Genomic DNA, 19,683 nt, shown 5'->3' on the forward strand with positions numbered 1-19,683 from the left:
TCCTTCTATAAATACACACAGAAACCATTCGGCTTATTCGATCGGTTAACGTTTGCAGCCGTGCGAACTGTCCATTCTCGTCTTCGCTTCTTCAGCTTCTGGTAGTGTTTAGGCGTGTTTTTTGTTTTCTCTCTTGGAGTTGGCACGCGAAAACACACTGCCAGTCGATTTTATAGGTGGTTGGAGAAGTACAGGAATAAAAAACTCCCCGTAATACAACGTTTAAATACCCAACACTACGCCAGGACAGAAAGCACGCGCGATTCCTGTACTGAAAACGTTTTAGAACCGGAAACCGGGCCTTCGTTCCATCGTTCCTCGGACAGCTGTATCACCGTCTAAATCGGGGTGGTCCGATTCAACAGGAAGGAAAGTGAAACACCCCACCAGACAGGAACCGATAAATTGGCGCACACCGTACATTACACCCGGGGGGTGGTCCTAGCGTTCCTAACCCTGCAGCTTTGTGCCCCTTTGGTAGGCTCCAGTACGGGGTGTTTATGGTAATGTTGGTAGCGTTTCTCCGGCCAGCATAAATTAAGGACAGACAAGAACTCGTGCACACGATATTTAGCAACAAAAGGCTCTTTCGTTCTCGCTCGGTTCCACTCGCTAGCTCGCCTTATCTTTCGCGTGGCTTGTTGTGCCCGGAATGCTACGGGACCTTAAATAAATAATGTCAATTTAGTAGTACCATTTTCACGGAAAGCCAACGAACCAACTGCACGGTGGAAACTCCGAGCTCGTCGTCACCGTCGGTTTGCATTCCAGTGTGATAACCTGCGCTTTAGCACCGATGGGATATAAATCCGGAGTGATTGTTGATGACAGTCTAGCTAATAATTTATCCCTACCATCTGCGTCTGACAGTGTGTGGGAGAGGGGAGAGGGGGGGGGACCAGCACCCCGATGATCGTGAGATCTCCACAGTATCGGGAAAGCGAGTAACGCGAGAGCTTTTCTTCACGCACCAACGTTTGCTTGACGCCGGGGTAAGGCGAGTGTGTTTACACTTTTCCCAGGCGTTTGTTTGCACGGTTTTCCCCCGACCCAGACTTGGAAAGCCGAAGCCTATCATGCACCAGTGTGCACCGGTTGTGATTAAGTTAAGCCAGCCAGGAGGTCCGGGCTCTTAAGGTTTTGAGGTTTTGCATAATCAACGTTGATTACCTTTAAACCCCGGCGCAACTTTTGGCAACCGTTCGCCAGCTTTGTTTGTCTTTTCGTCAAAACTAGAACTCCCGTGCGGGATGTAAGGGTTGACGAAGGGAGTCGTGTGAAGGTAAACCCGTGGGAAGGGTTTTGAATTTCGAACTTAGTGCAAATAGTTCATAAGGCACACAGAAGCAGAAGGGCGGGGAGAGGGGGGGAGGGGGGGGGGTGTTCGCAAACATGCACTCACAAAACAATTTCGGCAAACACTTTTGGATTCGTTTTCACTTAAAATGGCTCACTTTTGCTCTCGGGCACACCATTTTCCACTCATTTCCCATCCCTGCTTGATTTGATTAAAACGAAATTATGATAATGGGTAAACGATATTCGTTCGGTTCTCGTCCTTGCATTTTATTTGCCAACAAAACCGGGAAAACTCGCTTTTGCCGTTGTTTATCCCTCCAATAAGGATCGCTCAAGGGATGCTGCTCATGTCGCTCATCTGGTTTCGGCCATTACACCGCACCGGGGATACCATTAGTAGTAAGCGCGTGGTTTGCTTTATTGCCTTTCCCTCCAACTCCCCCCCCTCCCCCTCTCCCCCCTCTCGCCACACACACACATTCAGAATCCGAAGGATCATTAGAAACCCCGGGCTCGGGATGATACGATGCGGTCGCTTAAAGAAAAGCAAAAGGGTTCGCTATTTGCATTTTTCATTTCATCTCTGGGGAGCGCACGTGATCGAGGTTATGATTATTTTGACCGTGGTCGCGTTGATGTCGTTAGCGTGTAGAAACATCGCACCACCATTAAACGCACCTTTTAGAACTTGGGTTAAGTGATTTAGACGCAACAGCTGTCGGAAGACGAGGAAGAAAGTGGATCAAATGGCAGCAACTTAAGCAAGCAAACACATTTGTTTGATGCTCTTGTTTTTGCTCTTAATTAATGGTTGTAAAAAAAAAGGGGAAACAAGTTACGGCTATAACGGCTGACGAGATAAGCGAACGAGAAATGGGAAATTAATGGAAAATCTTAAAAGTGATAACATTGTATTGCAATGAAAACTAGGGGTTTGTTAGTTAATCTTTTCTGCTTTCCTACTTTTGAATAATCAAATGCACACGGTGAACGGTACTAACAACGCTTATTCGTTTGCTTGTAAGAGACCCTTGAGGACAAGCTGTCATCCGCGAGCGGTCACTAATTAACGATGGTGTTGAGTTCTTACCTTCGTGGAAGTGCATTACGTCGCCTAAAAGGCACTTACAGGAGTTACACAGCAAACAAACACGTGCCAGGCAGGCATGCACCACTACAAACTACTGCTTGCACTTAAAGCTATTACTACTACCGTTACGAACTAAGGAGAAAACAAAAACAGGACTCACACCCCGGCCCAAAACAAAAAAAGGTCTGTGTGGGAAGGTGTACTTTGTGCATAATTTCCAACCTGCAGTGCCAACTTAGTTGCTAACTAACGAATGTGATTCCCACTGCGCGCGTATGCATGTGCTGCATCGCCCACCGTCTGCCGTGCAAATGCACTGTACGCTGATGTAGTAAAAACTGGGAAAACTTTTACACAAAAACCGTTCCACCCTGGCACTTCTGGCGGTGGCAGGTACTTACACTGCATTTTTTTCAAGTGTGAAGTCATAACACACAAAAAAGAAGCTATTTTACTATTTATAGCAAACGTGAAAAACTTCTAAAGATGCTTCGGGGAATTGGGTGGGGAGGGTGAATTGCAGTGGTGTTTAAAACTGAGAGCCAAAAGTTCGAAGCACTAATTACCGCATGGAGAGCCCACCAAAAAGGGCCAATGTAATGAATGGTAGTGTGCTTTATCATAATGGGGAACAATATCCCCGTTCGATGCAAATCACCAGTGGCCCGGTGGGAATTGCTTATTCAAGATTACAGGGTTTTCGAGTTGAGGTGATAAATAAAGATGGAGCCATTTCTTGTAGTTATGCAAAATTGAATTAGGAGCATCGCTGGAATGTATGGAGGTGTTTAAAATCTGGAATTCTTCAGAGTTTTATGGACGTTGAAATCTATTCCCTTTCCAGCTTTCTCAACTAACGGGGTTTTTAAAGCTGACCGATTCTTCCAAAGCGATTGCGTCGTCTAACTGTCAAATCGCGTTTGACAGTTAGACGAAAATCTGAAAACCGGAATCGAGCATGCACGATTCCGATTTGCTTTGGGCAGTCGTTTATCTGTCACAGAGGATTTGTTTGCTTGATGTTCTGTTTTCATAAAAATCGGTTGTACCGTTTTTTTTAAATAGCTTCTTCATTCAACTATCGAAGAAAAAACTAAATTGGTTGCTGATGCGTTCCTTAGCGTTATTACACTAGCGGATGGTATCTATCTGTCAATCGCCCTGCCATAATCCAGTTGGACAGATAGACGACAAAACTATTTGGCAGAAACGGTCAGGTCTAATAACCCCATAACATACTGAAAGGTTTAGAAATGTGTTAATTGGGAATACTTCGAACTGGTTGCATTGGAGCTCTAAAAATTGGTAAGAATTCCAGCTCCACCATAACACATTCTACTACAACCTGAACAGAAATCTACAACAAGTCCAACGTTTTACCAGTTACACTCGAAACCCCTGCATTGCGTGGAACACAAAAAAAGAAAATCGCGTTGAAAGCACCCAAAGATGGGCGAAAGATGCGAAAGAAATGCCAGCGGATGATAATGGAAATTAATGTAGTTGAATGCTGCTGCATAAATAAGCGAGCCGCCACTTGCACTAAGCACGTGAGTGCAAATAGTAAAGCGGGAGGAAAAAAAATAACCTCCAGCACTTCGCAAAAGGAACTTTTTTAAGTGATGGCGAATCCTCGAAGGAAGCAAAGCAGAAAAATTGCAAAGAAATCTAATTCATTATCGTTTTAAATTGGTTTGCAGTGGGTAATAGGGGGCAAGGGGGTGCAAAAATTAAGAAGAAAAAACTACTTTTCAAAGATTAAATGTAATAAAAAAAAAGGTAAAAACAAAACACATTAACTAAATACAAAAACCAAGTAACCACGAGCGTCGCAGGAGGGCTCGCTCCTGGGGCTTAAGCAGCTTGTATTTACAACAGTCATGCAAGCGCCAGCAAACGATATCGATAATAAGCACATGCACAAACACGCAGCAGAGGGAAGAAGAGGCTACGGGTCGAAATAAAAGCTTTTCGGGGTGTGCAAGCGTTCTTTGGCAGATCAGGAGGAAGGCAAAAACTATGCAACCGCTACACACTTCTCGGTTACTAACACTTACCAAGCCCTCGCATGGAATAGACCATGGCGGTCGGGGGGAAGGGACAGATGGGTGGTGGACTGTCGGAGGCCGGCAGCACGTGGTAAGCGTTGGTGGTGGCCATACCAACGCCGCTCGTGCTGCCCTCCGAGTCCGAGTGTGAGTTCGTGTCGAGGCGCATGTACGTGGCCACCTTCGATTGTATTTCGATTGGAAGCTGGAATGAAAAATGAACAAACACTCGAATGTTAAGATTTGCATTGCTCCAGTGCAGGAATGTTACTCTCGTGCTGGTGTACTACGTCTTTTATATCTGTGCTATGCATACTTTGGACACCTTCGAATAACATCTCTATCACCTCGCACATACCGCACAACTTTGTGTAGTAAAATTGTCTATCTATTTGCACACAAACATCTCATTCAACTTACCGAGGAAAGTTTAGGCGATACGAAGCTGTCCGGTTTACACTGTAGCAATTGTATCGCAACGCTGATGTCGGTCTTGTAGCGCTCCTGCAATCGAAAAAGGGACACAGAAAACGGGGCCGGTTAGACAGTTGGTGGAACAGTAAAAATCCCTCACAATCGGTATGATTCCGGTAAGTGCCGAACCATCCAGACACTCTCGGGCTCAATCAACCGCAAGGAACCATTTCCGGGGTATCCCATTTGGTAGATGGCTGCTGTCGAAGCCATCTGCACCTACAGCGCTATTGCCACAGTGTCGAAGTAACATTTTACATCCCTTGGCAACAGTGTAACGAGGGACGAGGGCAAAGTTGGCAAAAGATTGATTCGTTCCGTGTCTCGTGTGTTCTTCTTCGACTTTTCGCGCTCGTGGCCTGCGCTAGCGATCGTAAATGCGAGTCCTTTTTGCCCTTTTCTCGTCCATTTCGACCATCATCTGAAAGGGATTCCATTATGTCTGGTACGCTTTTTTAGCATAACGTACAGCATTTTAAGCACTTCATCGATTGCATGCTGCAATGAGTCGATGAACCAATAGAGCAAAGTTTTTGACAGCTGAAAGATTAAAAAAGGAAAAAAAAGGACGTCTGGTGTGGATGGCAGGAAGCATTCTTTTTTCACGTTTTAATTATGCATCATCTTTCTGATTCATTTTCATGAGTAAAAAAAAATCAATTACCAACAGGATCACTTTTTTCCACGAAACCATTTTATAATGTTTTATCATCGGAAGTATGATACCATTATGCAACATGGAATCAAGAAAGAAACTTTCTTTCCCGTTTGTTTTAGCATCATACCTTGGTGTATTTTGCTTTAATTTTCTCAGAAAATTCTTTAACATTTTATTAATCAGCCGTAGGATTAACACAATATTTCTTAAATACGTATTATTAACGAAGAACGGCCAGAACCCAGTTGCTCATAGTGGTTGGTAACTTAATCTATGGTGTAATTCGCATTAGTTTGAAGACAAAACAGTGAGCCGAGTGTACTCAACCTTTTAAAAATACTTCAATGTTATCAAACGTAAGTACATAAAAATTACAAAAAAAAAATCCCTCAACTAAAAATCGATATGATAAGCTAAATTATTTAACATAATTTTGTACAACAATTTGACCCACTGGACATGGTCATCTTCATGACAACTAGCTACCGGTGGTTATTAATAAATAATTTCAATTAAATTTTGTAATCAATCAACCCAATCGCTTCACATGATGTGTGCTAAACAACGTCAAGCAGTGTACCCTGTGCGAGGGTATCAAGCGTTCCACACCGATTGAGTATCTGCTCCACTGCACAATGCACAATGTTATCCGCACACGTACACTCCCTCTTAAGATGGATGTATTTATATAGTATTTTTTCTTTTTCAAATTCCACCCTAATACCACACATTGAGCGCTTGAGTCAGACAGCCTCAAGAATAACGTGAACCCCTCCGCAGCCGTGGAAGGAAAAAAACCCAACATGCATTCTTCCGATCCATACATCTATGTACAGCAACACTCAGCACACAGTACCATCCAGCATCATGGAGCAATGTTTACGGGCAACTTACACTTCTGCCATCACAATGATGGAAGAAGATTAATGGAAAAAATATTTCGCCCTGCTATAAGCAGCGTCAAACTCAAACTCAAAGGAAACTGCTACTCTGCTCTCTGTGGACGAAGACTTCCTCTTTTGTTGGGTGCTGCGTGTGTCCCGAGCTGGGAAGCGCCCAAGGAATGGAAAAATTTAATTATGTACACACAGTGCTGATATGGCGGCAACAGTGGTCCAAACACGAAGCCGGAATTCGAAGTCTGTAGCGCAGTGGTAAGAAGTATAGCATTACAGTACCATTACGCGTTCTGGGTGGCATAAATGATGGGCTTCGTAAGGTGGTATCTATCACAATAATAGTGTTTGTGCAGAAAAATGGAACTTCGGGTTAGTGTTTTCATGTGGATAATAAAGTCATACAACTATGAGTTTGTTACGTCCTAAAACGGAGAAGGCAAAAGTTAAAATTATAACTCATAAACTATTTCATGAAACAATAAAACATCAACTTGTCTTGTCACCAACTGTATCTTGTCATAAACATAACATAATTTGTCTCCTTTTTCCAATGTCTAACAGTAAGGTAAATATTTACTTACTTAATTATTTACTTACTAACTAATCCGACACAAGGACCTTCCCATGGGCACTACAACCCTGGTCTTGGCCTGCTGCAGGAGTTCTCTAAATCTCTCACGGTCGAGCACCTTCGTCTGCCAATCCATTATCCCGGCCTTTCTGGCGGACGCATCAACGCCATCACTCCATCTCAGTTTGGGCCTACCACGCCTCCTCTGTCCATGTGAACGATCTAAAAGGACTTTACGGGCTGAGTCGTACGGTGTCCTTCCCATGACGTGACCAGCGCACTGGAGCCTCACGACAGTAAGTTAGCCGTACAACTCGCAGAGCTCGTCATTGTAGCGACTCCTCCATTGTCCTTCCACACATTCGGGGCCAAAAATCCTTCTGAGCATCTACCTCTCGAACGCGGCTAAGAGGGTTTCGTCAGTTTTGGACAAAGTCCATGTCCCAGAGGCGTATGTCTACGGATATTCGAAAGAGCTCCTGCGAAAGTTAGGATGTGCTAGCAGAGCCAATGGTGGTGCCATCATCAACTTGGTTTTTGCCTCGTTAATCTCCAACTCGAGGATTTTTGCCGCCTGCTCAATCCTTTAGTAAGCTTCCGCTACGTAAACCAATGATGTCTATGCCATCAGTGTATGCCAGGATCGTGATTGACTTATAGAAGATGGTCATTTGACATGGTCAGAAGATGTTATCATGTCCATCACCTGACATATGTCGTTGGTCATTGTCATTCGTACTAGTCTGGTAAGTTTAGCCAGGATTCAGTTAGTTAGTGAGTTAAGTACTACTGTTTTATTAAGTTTACTCTACTTACTCTACTTAAGTTTATCAAACATTGTTGGTTCTGTTTGTCTTTTTACGACCACAAATGTCCCCAAATATTCATTGAGTGACAGAAGATTTACAACATAAAATATATTGCATACCTCCAGGCGTGTTTACTCAGGGCACGATTTCGCTGAAAAGGTTTTCGTGTAAGAGGAAAACCTTAAGAAATTGCTTTGTTCACAATCCTCGCCAGCATGTAATTTTATCGTAATATAATTTCTCCCATGTATTCAACTATAACTACAGTGAGCAAGGGAATGCATTACATGAAATGCAGCTATATACCCAGTTTAATTTATGTCCACTAAGTTGGATTTCAAAGCACGCTTACAACAACAATTCCATTTGTACATTTGCTTTATTTTTTTCTCTGTGTTGTTGTGAGTTTTCTCTTGCTTCTTTGCCGACCAACAGATTATTCCCACTCAAGTCCTTCAACGGCCCTCTTATGCAGTAATGATAAGCTGTCCAACTTCGCACTGTTACGAACGACATCCAGTAATGGACCGTAAGCGAATGATTGAGGAAATAAAAAGTATAAAGTAAATGGCACAAAAACCAACGACTATAAACCCGTCTAATCTCTGCACTTGAGTTGTAGCAGTTTATTCAAACAACGGGCAAGGAAGATTTGGTTGGATATCGTCACGGGAAGTTAACACCGAACGGAATGGTACACCGGTCCTATGAAGTTCACCATCACCTGTCATCTCTACATCGCTCAACTTACATTTTCCAAGGATCATAACGATCTGTTCCAGCAATTGGAGCAGCAAACGAAAGGAACAAGTGCCTCCTATGTCGCCCAGCTTTAGGTATACGGTTCAACAGTCTTTCTCCGAAACCCGTTCGCTGGACGGGCACCGGCACGAGTAGGTTTATCCACGCACGGCTACCATCATACCCAAAGGGACTTTGGGTGCGGTAATCCTTTGAAGCACCCGACAAAGTAATAAGCAAAATAGACGTAATCCATCGAGTGGACGCTCGTCACGAGCGAAATACGAATGGGACGGAAGCTGTTCGCTTTATTCTCCATCCGACGCAATCAGATGGTATTACCGGCGTAATGTAAACCAGATGCCAGGGTGTACGGCATTACACCAACACCACCACCGGCCTGGGCAAAAGGATAACGCCACCCCGCAACATTCGTAAACACGGAAACGGATCATCGCGTCGGCCAACTTTCCCACCGTCCGGGAATGGTAAAAAATGAAAGGCAAACAGCAGGGAGAGGAAAACAATTTCACATCTCAGCTGGAACCGAAACGGATTATCACCTCTGCAAGAGAGAACAGAGACTCACTGTGGGGTTGAAGCGATGCGTTCGTACCGAGTCATTCTCTGCGGGCAAGATTCAGATAGCTAGGCAACGTGGAATTTTTGTTTTGGCTTTCCATCGGTTTTTTTTTTTGTTTTTTTGCAGCAATTGAAGGTAATAGATGGAAACAACCCCTTTGGGAAATGCTGGAAAATGTTTTACAAAGTTGGGTTTTTTGCTGTTGTTTTGTGTTTCTAAGATGGTTGTGTAAAACGTGCTGAGCATGGAAGCTGTGGTTTGCATTGAGTAATTAAAAAATAATACATTGAGGTTGCCATATGAAGATTTAAATTGTTAAGATCAAATAATTCCAAAAGTATTATTTGAGGATATTTTAACACTTTAAGCTCATTTAGTGGAGCATAACAAAATTTAATCACAATTTAAATTCAACAATACCAGAGTAAAAAAATAAGACAGAATAAGATTTGATCATATCAAGTAGCTGACGCACAGACTTTACTTAGCAATTGCTGTAGCTCTTTAGAGCATATGTTTTTCTTCTTGACTTACACAACTGTGTTGATAATTCTCACCATTTTAGAAATTGTTGTTGCTAAAATAAACACCAATATTGAATACTAGTGTCACATGATAAACCAAAATCAATCACCACTTCGAAAATATTCTTCTATCATTAGCAAACGTAAGTTGCCATTTTAATCGCCCTCCGTGTATACACCGCTTAAGGCAGCGTGTTTTTCCAAACCCAACCATTGCATTACCGCTACACGGTCTGCTGGTCACCGAAACTTTCTTTTGTAGGTCAAGAGGGTTTAAAACATGAAACGGGAGTTTTCTTTCTTACTTTTTTTTTCGCCGACCCATTCCCTGCTTTATTCACTACCGAGTTTTGCAAAGTGATCATTTTGTTGTAATGATTTGCTACTTTCCTGTGCGTATCGCGTTATCCCTTTTTTGTCCTTCGCGATCCTACATCAGCACGTTTTCGTTTCCCTCCTGAATGTTGGTAAAATCCTTTAAAAATTGCAAGGTAATTGTAATTGACGTCGGGTGTGGCGGTTTCCATGCGAAAACCCGCTGAGTGTTGGGAAATATTCTTTGGAAAATCGCTTTTTGATCACTTCCGTCCATCTCTGGGTGACTGAAGGCCACAAAAACTCGTGCAACGCAAACGGAGCGACATATTTTAAGGGCTCTTTGAAACCAAAGTCTTACACTGATTGATCGTGCGATTTGCACTCGGAAAACTGTACACTTTGTTGCTAGCGGCGGGTCAAAACATGGCGGGTCGAACCATCCCCGCATCGGTCGGTGTAGCTGTTGTCCAAAGATACCTGAAGGACGGTTCCACCTACTTGAGCAAATCATCGATACACGGTGGTGAAAAGGCGTACACATATACGGCATTATATTTTTGCACCTTTCAATATGGCTGACAAACTTTGCTCGTTACCCGTGCGTCCGATCGTGTACGTGTACGTTGCCGTGGAACTGGCGGAACGGATGCTTTCGTGCAAATAGCATATCCAACAACTTTGATTGCCGGCACCGTTGGCACCCCATGCGGACGGTAAACCGGGTGGTGCAACCGCCACGACATTTCCATCTGGCGGTAGCTTCCTGTTGCGAGCGGAGCATCCGTTTTGTTTTTCTTCCCGTTTCCCGGGAACGGTCCAATTTCTCGGATCACTGAAGCATAGGGACGAAAGGTCGGTGTCACTTATTCTGCTTCAGTGGACCATCGGATTGTCGTTTCGACGCCGATTTCCTTTTGCTGTTCCGGAGACAATTACTGACGCAGGCCGATACGGGTAAGCGGACGCACATTCGCGTGTTCAGAGTGTGCTTGAGCTGAGTTTTATTCGATCTGCTCTTGTGATGAGAAATTCCCGTAAGCCCTTGTTACTTGTACGGAACACCAACACATCACCTGTACGGGTATTGGTCACCTGACCTGACTGAGGCCTGAAAGCCACTGAGGTATGAGTTGCGAAAAAACGGATTTTTTTAGGAATTTACAACATCCTTACATGGTTGTAATAGATTTTTAACAGAAAGAAAATTATGTTGCATTGCTTTAATATAATTAAACAAATAGTAACCATTCCTGGTGAGTGTAAAGTTCTTTCCAAGCTTTCCAAATCACTGTGAAATGTACGGACACAAACCGGTCTTTAATGTTCTTCTGCGTTCCATTAATCAATTACGGCCTTCTGTCCGCCACAGAGCATCGCACATCCCCGCACAAGTGCTCTCTTACCAAGACAAGCGAACCCCCCTTTTTTTTGTTATTGCAAACCAGGCGAACACAGAGATGAACTCAACCGCGATGCCCTATTTCTGGCCGAATTCCCCCAACCCAATCACCACGATGGGTTCGATCGTGCAAGTGGAAAATATGGAAAATCCACTGATCAAACAACAAGCATTTGACAACCCGACCAACTCGGGGACGAGTGGAAAGTGGTGTTCGGAGGGAATAAAATGGAGACCCTTCGCATGTAGATACATTTCTCCCGTTCCGTTACCGTTCGCTTATTCCAAGGGGTGCAATCGGGTGCAAACAAACTGGATCAATATTTCACCCAATCCAACAGGTTGTGTGTTGGTTTTATAATCAATAAAAATCAATACAATAACATAAAACTGAATGCGATCCGGACGCGACGGCATTCGGTGTTGAAGAGGGGTTTTTGCGATGTTATACTTCACTGACAGGATGAAGACATTTTGATTTTGCATCTTAAATGGAGCATGAAACCGATGAGAAAAGGGCAGGATAAGAGCTATATGAAGCATGTTGATTGGATGTGCTTTGGTTATTGATAAAAAAATGCATTAAAAATAGTATACAAAAAAAAACAAAAAAATATTTAATAACTTCTCATTTGCAAAAGACTCATCATTGTTATGTTTTTAAACACAACAGCAGTTTAAGTAATTAAGTAATAATATATAAAATATTATTTTCTCAAATAAATTTATGTAATTGTTCTACATATCTTACTCAGCATAACTTACATTGCATACAGAGCCATAACAATTTGCAACGATGAAATCATACCGCGTATATCACCCCAAATTGCCCCGTATGATAATTATCTAAAAGCTCATTTGCCACCAACAACACAGACGAGAGACCATTATTGAACATGGCATGGTTAAGATGCCGTTCGGCACATTTCCGATTTGCGGCTAATCCAATCACGTGACGATTCTTATTAACATGCTTCTGCTGTACATCTTTTTGGTCCATCCCATTTGCATCCACAGCATCGATGACATCAGCAGAGGCCTCATCATCGTCATCGTCACCACACAATGTCCTTCAATATTCTCCGAAATCGGTACAGCTTGCACGCGTTCATTTCCCACTCTTTGCGCTTACCGTCACCACTCAGCATCCCGGACGCAGAGTAACATTCTAACGAATGCCCCAGTTTGGCAGACACAGAATTGCTGGCGCCCCCGAAAATTGTTACCCGTCAACCTCGGCCCAACCACAGTGACTCATCGGTCGTTTTTCATCCGGTTCACCAACACCATTTTCCCGGTTCAAGTTCAGGCGAAACATTTCGGGGCCGGCCGGGTAGCATCGCCATTGAATCTCGGCAACAAACCCAATAATTGTGTCGTTCTACGAAGCCCGGAGCCAATTCGATTCCATGCTTCTGGCGGCTAGAAGACTAGCCGATGGTGTTCGGCCCGTACAGAACATGCCGGGAAATGAACGGAGGGAAAATCAAGCATGAACAGTGTTACTAATCGAATCATGTCCATTTCATCCCGGACCGGCCGAATGAGGTCAAACCGAACGGCATGCGTGGCGGAAACGTTTTGCACCACCCGAGCAGGTTCAAAGGGATGCTTCCTTGCTGGCTAGCATCCACAATGGAATGCAATTTATGCTACCGTCATTGCTTGCTCTAAGAAACAGCACGAAAATGCCATTTCTCTGAGTTCTAGATTCCCGATAAAACTGTTAATAAATTTATCACATATTAAAAACCCTCCATGAAAGCAACTGAGATTGTTGTCGATACGGTGCCGTTACCACGCTGTAAAAATGTCTCGCTTTATCTCACCACGATCGCGGTGGCTTTAGATGGGATGATTGGGCGTGAACATGGCTGATGATATAAAGTAATGGGCGTCTCCATCGACAATTTACAAATTTTAGGATCATTAACGTTGGTAGGGAAAAAAAGAAAACATTACATTTTCCAGCTTTGAAATACATAATTATGGTGTGAAAAGTACGCATATATAAGCTCCTTCCCATTGTAACACACAGGCGCATACTTACAATTTCCCGCTTCAGGCTCTGGATGTTGTAGTTGGCCTGGGCCAACCGTACGCTCAGCGTCGCCACATCGCTCGTCAGCTGCGCCCGTTCGCCCGAGTTACGATCGACCAGCTTCAGCAGCTTGTCCTCCAGGTTCTGGTTCAGCTTCTGGACGCGCTTGTGCGACTCGTACAGCCGCTCGTACTTGTCCTGCCAGGCGATGATGCTATCCTCCAGCTCGACCTGCCGGTCACTCTCCTGCAGACAGGCGCTTTCCATCGCCAGCAGCTGCGAGTGCTTATCTGCCAGCGCACTCTTCAGCACCTCGATTTCGGCCGCCAGCTGCACCTCGCAGTTCTGTCGGAACGAGGAGAAGGGGGGAACGCATCAGTCGGCGGTAGGTGTAATGCTTTCCACGCGCTACGTAATGACGTTTTATGACAAGTGGACATTTTTTCTCCATCCCATAACCCACAAAGGAAATTTCTCGTCGGGGGGTTAACAAAAAAGAAGGCAAAACATGTACCGGTAATGGGCGAATAAAACAAAAAAATAATAATAAACGAATACTGCTCAGCGCTAGGTAAAAAGTCAGACAAGGGCAAATGAGTGCCCGGAATGGTGGCATTCAAACGTCATCCTTTTACATTCACCCACCCAACCCCGAACCATTAGATCGTTCTCGGAACAAACAAACACACATAACATCGTGTGGTTTTTCTTTTATCCCGTCCGATGGTTGCCACTGCGAAGCTTCCCATTTTCTGATGAGTTGGGCTATAGCGAGCTTTTCCACCGTACGCCGGGGTAAGTCACACAGTCAACCGAACAATAATGGCGCATCCATAAGGGGACAGTAGTGGGTCGAGTTCCATTGCCCGCAGTAGACGACGGAAAACGATGGAAACGGAAAAGGATGATACACAACCGCTTCCCCAAAAACGCGTCCTGCAAGCGGTACCCCGACTGCACTGTCTGTCATTCAATGCTTCGCCAAGCTTTGCTGTGAATTATATTTTCACCTCCTTTTACGAAACACAACTGCCACACACATGGGAGGTGAGCCGTTCGTTAAAAATAAGTCTCCACAAATCGAAAAGGGCCGTACCACGAGTGGTTCCGCACTGCCGCACCACAAAGGCAGATTTAAACCGAGCTTTACACAAAGACACGAGCGAAAGATATTCCATCCACTGCACTTTTTTGACATGTTCAAACAGTACATTTCTTTCGTGTGTTTTTTCCACCGTTCCGATAGGAGGCGGTTTTAGAGCGAAAGCCCCATTTTCATCAATTGCAAAGCTGGGCTGAGTATGGGATGAATTACAGGCAAGTAATTACCGTTGAATTTATATGCTTACGATGTAAAGGAATTTGAAGTTGCAACAGAGCAGGACAAAAATATCCAAAATGTTCGATCGCTAACGATACAAATTCTTAATTGCAGTGCACATCAAACCATTTCATTAAAAATACAACATGCATAAAAATGTATATGCTTACGATGTAAAGGAATTTGAAGTTGCAACAGTGTAAGAAAAAAAAAATATCCAAAACTTTCGATCGCTAACGATGCAAATTCTTAATTGAAGTGCACATCAAACCATTTCATTAAAAATACAATATGCATAAAAATTTAACTTGAAGTATTTTTTTTCAAAGTCTTATTTTAAAGTCAAATTATTAAATAAAAATCAAATACCAAATCTTTAATTAACGGTTTTTATCTTTTCCAGTTAAGTTTGATGAGTGCTCAAATTATGTTCTGTTCATATATTTAATAGATCAACATTCACTTAACATTAAAGTGTTATTTATACTCATCTATATTTCTATCTTTAATTCATCTTAAAAGAGTGTTGAGTCTCTGCAAACAGTTGATACCGTTTAGTCATTCACACTGTCATGAAAACAGCTGCTCGCTGCAGATACTGCACTTGATATCTGATGTTAAATAAAGCCACAACGCGACGCTACCGCTGTACTGTAATCATGCCAACGTCTCCTGAATTTTATTTATTACCATTTAATCTAGCGTCAAAACGGTTCCCTTTACCTCATCGTCTGTACCGTGCTCCGCGGCCACGAACCAGCACTGCGAAGCTCGTCTCATTTCAACGTAATTTCGCTACAAGAACACAACGGTGGGGGGATTCGGTCGTTGCTGGTGTAAAACAAATACCATTGAAACTTCCCAACATCCTAACAAAGAGGAACAAAACATCGTACGGCGAAGAATACGCCACACTACGCCATTCTTCGCTACGGCCCAGGCTTCATGGGGCTCGGTGACGGGGGTTTCTGTGTGTGTGCGGTTTTCCGACTGCCTTTCGCCGGCTGGCTTTATCGGCTGTCGTATGCCAGAGCGTTACACAGTGTCAGAGGGTTCACACACTAGCGGCATCGTCGCTTTACAATCGAAGAACCTATTCGTTCGCGTTTGTTTCGCGACTGATAAGACGGGAGAAGATCCGGAAGAGATCGTCCGGGTTCATACTGCCTTGGGGGAGGTTATGTAGAATGCTGACGTCGATAGAGCGTTAGTGTAAAACCTCAAACTATGACGCCAAGCCGAACGGTGTGGAATGTGTGGTTGGTTAGTGCTTTAGAAAAATAAAACCTAACGACGCCACGGTCTTGGTCGTGGTTCGGGTCATGGAGTTATCTCGCTTCCCAAGGAGAATCGTTATAATCATCTTGAAGAATTGAAATATGAAGAGATGTTTTTAAATCGATTAGCTAACAGAAACCATGTGAATGGATCAGAACTAAATCACTAGAACTTTTGTAAAATTTTTCGCAAATTATTTTATTTAAATACAAATAATTTAAATTCTGATTATTTTTATGGTGGTTAACACCAATAAAACATTCATTTTGTTTATGATTAGACTAACTCTTTTTCAATGAAACTCGTTTTTCATATTTCATTTACAAAAAAAACAAACAAAAAAATTGCAAAAATATATAAAAACTGTAATATTAGTTTATTGAAGATGCATTACTTGATTACAGTTATGTAGGTCGCAATTGGTTAGATTACCATTTTGGACCATAAAAATGATATAAATAAATAAATTGATTAACAAATAAGTACATAAATAAGCAAATAACTCTAACGACTCATTGCCGTATTGTTACCAAATGAAATATCATAGCAATTTTTATAATACATTTCTTACAAACATAATAAGTTTAAATTTTGAAATCTGTAGTTTGGGCAACTTAAATTAAGTGCATTACTATAAGTGAGATTATTTAAACAAGCTTTGTAAGACCACATCTCCATTCTAAACTAATGAACCGATTAAACTCAATTATTGTACTTATATTTCCAATTCAACCCCTTTTTGGAGCGTTATCAGCCGCTCAGCATTATGTAATTGTATTAAAAAGAATCAGAACACTAGAAAACCCAGCAGAAAACACCACACATGCGTTAATCACCGTCATTCCATTGTCATTTTAATACCCTAACGAGATCCAACACACGTGCAGCAAGTGTCAGCATCAATAACCATCTTACGGGCCGGAGTTTCCAAACTGTCTCACGCTACGCCACCTATCAACCGCTTCAAACCGTAAATGAATGATGATAAAATCCTTCACCATAGTTTACGTGTTGCGGCGGAGAAAATCATTACCCCCGGTGCCGAGGACATACACGCATTCGCATGGAGCCGCGCACGTAAGGTAATTGAATTTTCTCTCCCGCACTAGCACGATCCCTAGCGGGATCCTTCCCGATCGCTGCGGGAGTTTCCCATCCGACCGGTGGTGTACTCATAAATCGAACGAGCAGGAAATGACGGACGGACCTGTTGCAAATTAAAATCCACCATTCCACCACGCAGAAGACGCATATCACCTGGTGCTTTACCCTCGTCCATCGGTGTGTCGCCCAACGATCGAGCGCCCGTACCCGCTGACAACCAATTATGCTCTCCAGCTAGGTGAAATTAATTAAAAAAATAAAATTAACGTCTGCCTTAATGGAGGGAAAACGGAAAGCCGTTGGGTGTGCGGGTGTGGCACACCGGATGCCATCCGACGGTATCCCGGGTATGACGTGCATTCCTTACGATGTGCCAGCGTGTTGGTGTTGGTGCACCACTCTGGCGGCAGGCGTATCGAATTTGCGAAACCTTCTGCAGGCGGATTGATGGGTGCTGGAGAAATTGCATTGCGAGGTGCACCATTAGATGCATCAACGTAATCACGTTCCATTATACGAGACGAGCGGTATGAGGGCGGGAAAACCGTGCAAATCGAGTTTTCTCATTGAGTTTTCCACCGATATCCGGGTTTACGTCACGAGGAAATGCACAATCTCCTCGTAGTTCGACAATCGACCATCGTAGTTCTGGTTCAACTTCATCTAGGCATTGTATACACATTCTGTACACTTTGTTTAAAGAATCGTTTAGACATATATGGTTGCAAATTGCTAAAATTTACTACATGTTTTATTATTGATAACAAAATCTCTTGTCCTTTTCCAATTAAGCCTCACTCGATACATCAACAGTTCATTGCATCGTAGAACAAAGAGCGCACCGATGGGAAACCTCCGGTTACACCTGCAGGAAAAATGGCATATTTAGAACCCGGAGAAGTCACAGCTCCACAACACTGCCTTTTTAAAAGAAACAGGATACAACCCGCACTCGCCCACACTGTTGCACACAGCACAAACACAGCTGGCCGAGAAGGACTAGGAGGCTGGTTCGTTGGCAAAACGGCCACAATTAGACCGCTTCCATTCACACCTACTCGTCTACCTTGGCTGGTCGTTAGGTTTGTTTGACTTGTGGTTCCCTTTAGTCGTCATTGTCTTTCCTAACACACACACACACACACCTTCGCTGCAATTTAACCAGTATGTCCATCATTTGACAGACGGAAATGCTCACGGTGTGCGGTGCAGTTACGAAAAAAAAGGAGCCCATCACCGCCCATGGGAATAAAGACATTTAAAATTCTGCCCCAAGAACGACGACCACAGCTTCACCCTGCGAAGGGATGGATATTGTTTCTATTTTTTCTTAATGGTTTGTTGTGGGTATTTGTTTCACCAACGAGGAGGTTGTGGTGGAAAGGTCAAAATTCCCGTTTTATTACTGCAGAGCCTTTTTACAAACACTACCCCACACACACACACACACACATACTCGTTTACACATAAAAGTTGGTGCACACACGCACATGCTCCTTTTTCACACATATCGTACACGAGCGCCCTCTCTTGATTAACCTCGCCGAGAATCGGAAACACATCGGAAAAACGGGAAGTCAAAAAGGACACGCGGAAACAGAAGTGGACGACACACGCACACACACACACGAGTAGGAAGTTACACGATCGGGGGTGGTGATTTTTCTTCCCTATTTTCTTTGCCCCCCCTAAGGCACAATTATCCTTCGGGATGATTCCGTCGTCATACCTGCTCACTGTTGGACGACATTTTGTAGCATTCACTTGGGAAACGCCACTGCCACTGCTGCTGGGTGTATTGCGGGTATTACTGCCGAGCACTATCAGCAAAGCACTGTATTTGCATCGCCGTTTCGGGAGGTTTGGAACAATTGCGATTATTTTCTACTGCTCCGGTAAAACGGGAGGGTTTAATAAACATACACTTTCACACACATACAAACACACACCGCAGGCGGCACACGATGGCCGACGGAAGATAATCTTCCGTAACTCACAATGTTTTGCGCAATAGGACGTATATTTCGAGTGGTTGCATTAAGCGACGGGTAGCGACGGGTGCAGCGATGTAACAAAGCGAAATTTATCTTCCCTTCAGCACTCGTTCGACATTTGCCAATTACGAATGTACGGCCAATGGTTGTTTCTTTATTTTTCTTTCCTTTCCGTTTTTTCACTCTTCTCCACCCGAGAAAAACTGCACTTTTTCACATGCGTACACACAAGGTGGAACGCAGAACGCAGCACGGCAGCAGCACTAGCACCGACCGAACCGAAACGAATGACAACGATGTTGAAAAACACGGTGCCTGCCGATGGCAGAAGGATTTTCCTTCCCGTGCCGTTAGAAAATGCGCGAGAGAGCGCCGTGTGGATGAAAATTCTCTCCCGCTCGCAAAGGCACGCGGCTCCCATCGGTGTTGCGTGCACGCATACCAAACGCTTGACATGTTTTGGCCACCATTTTGGATGACATTTCACTAAAAAAATTATTAAAAATTGAGTAAGTTTTAGCGAGTAGTTTAG

General features: G+C 43.6%; 1 protein-coding gene across 1 annotated transcript; it reads right to left on the reverse strand.

Annotated features, from left to right (window-relative positions):
- Nucleotides 1-4,435: 4,435 nt before the first annotated feature.
- Nucleotides 4,436-18,907, reverse strand: LOC128716284 (tight junction-associated protein 1). The gene is made up of 4 exons (XM_053811204.1): nt 18,887-18,907; nt 13,464-13,799; nt 4,858-4,941; nt 4,436-4,642 (listed from the first exon to the last, which is right to left on the reverse strand). Exons 1-4 carry the CDS (start codon nt 18,905-18,907, stop codon nt 4,436-4,438), a joined length of 648 nt encoding a protein of 215 aa, XP_053667179.1.
- Between the last annotated feature and the right edge of the window lie 776 nt (nt 18,908-19,683).

The sequence above is a fragment of the Anopheles marshallii genome, chromosome 3, assembly GCF_943734725.1.
Source record: "Anopheles marshallii chromosome 3, idAnoMarsDA_429_01, whole genome shotgun sequence".
Classification (NCBI taxonomy): Eukaryota; Metazoa; Arthropoda; class Insecta; order Diptera; family Culicidae; genus Anopheles; species Anopheles marshallii.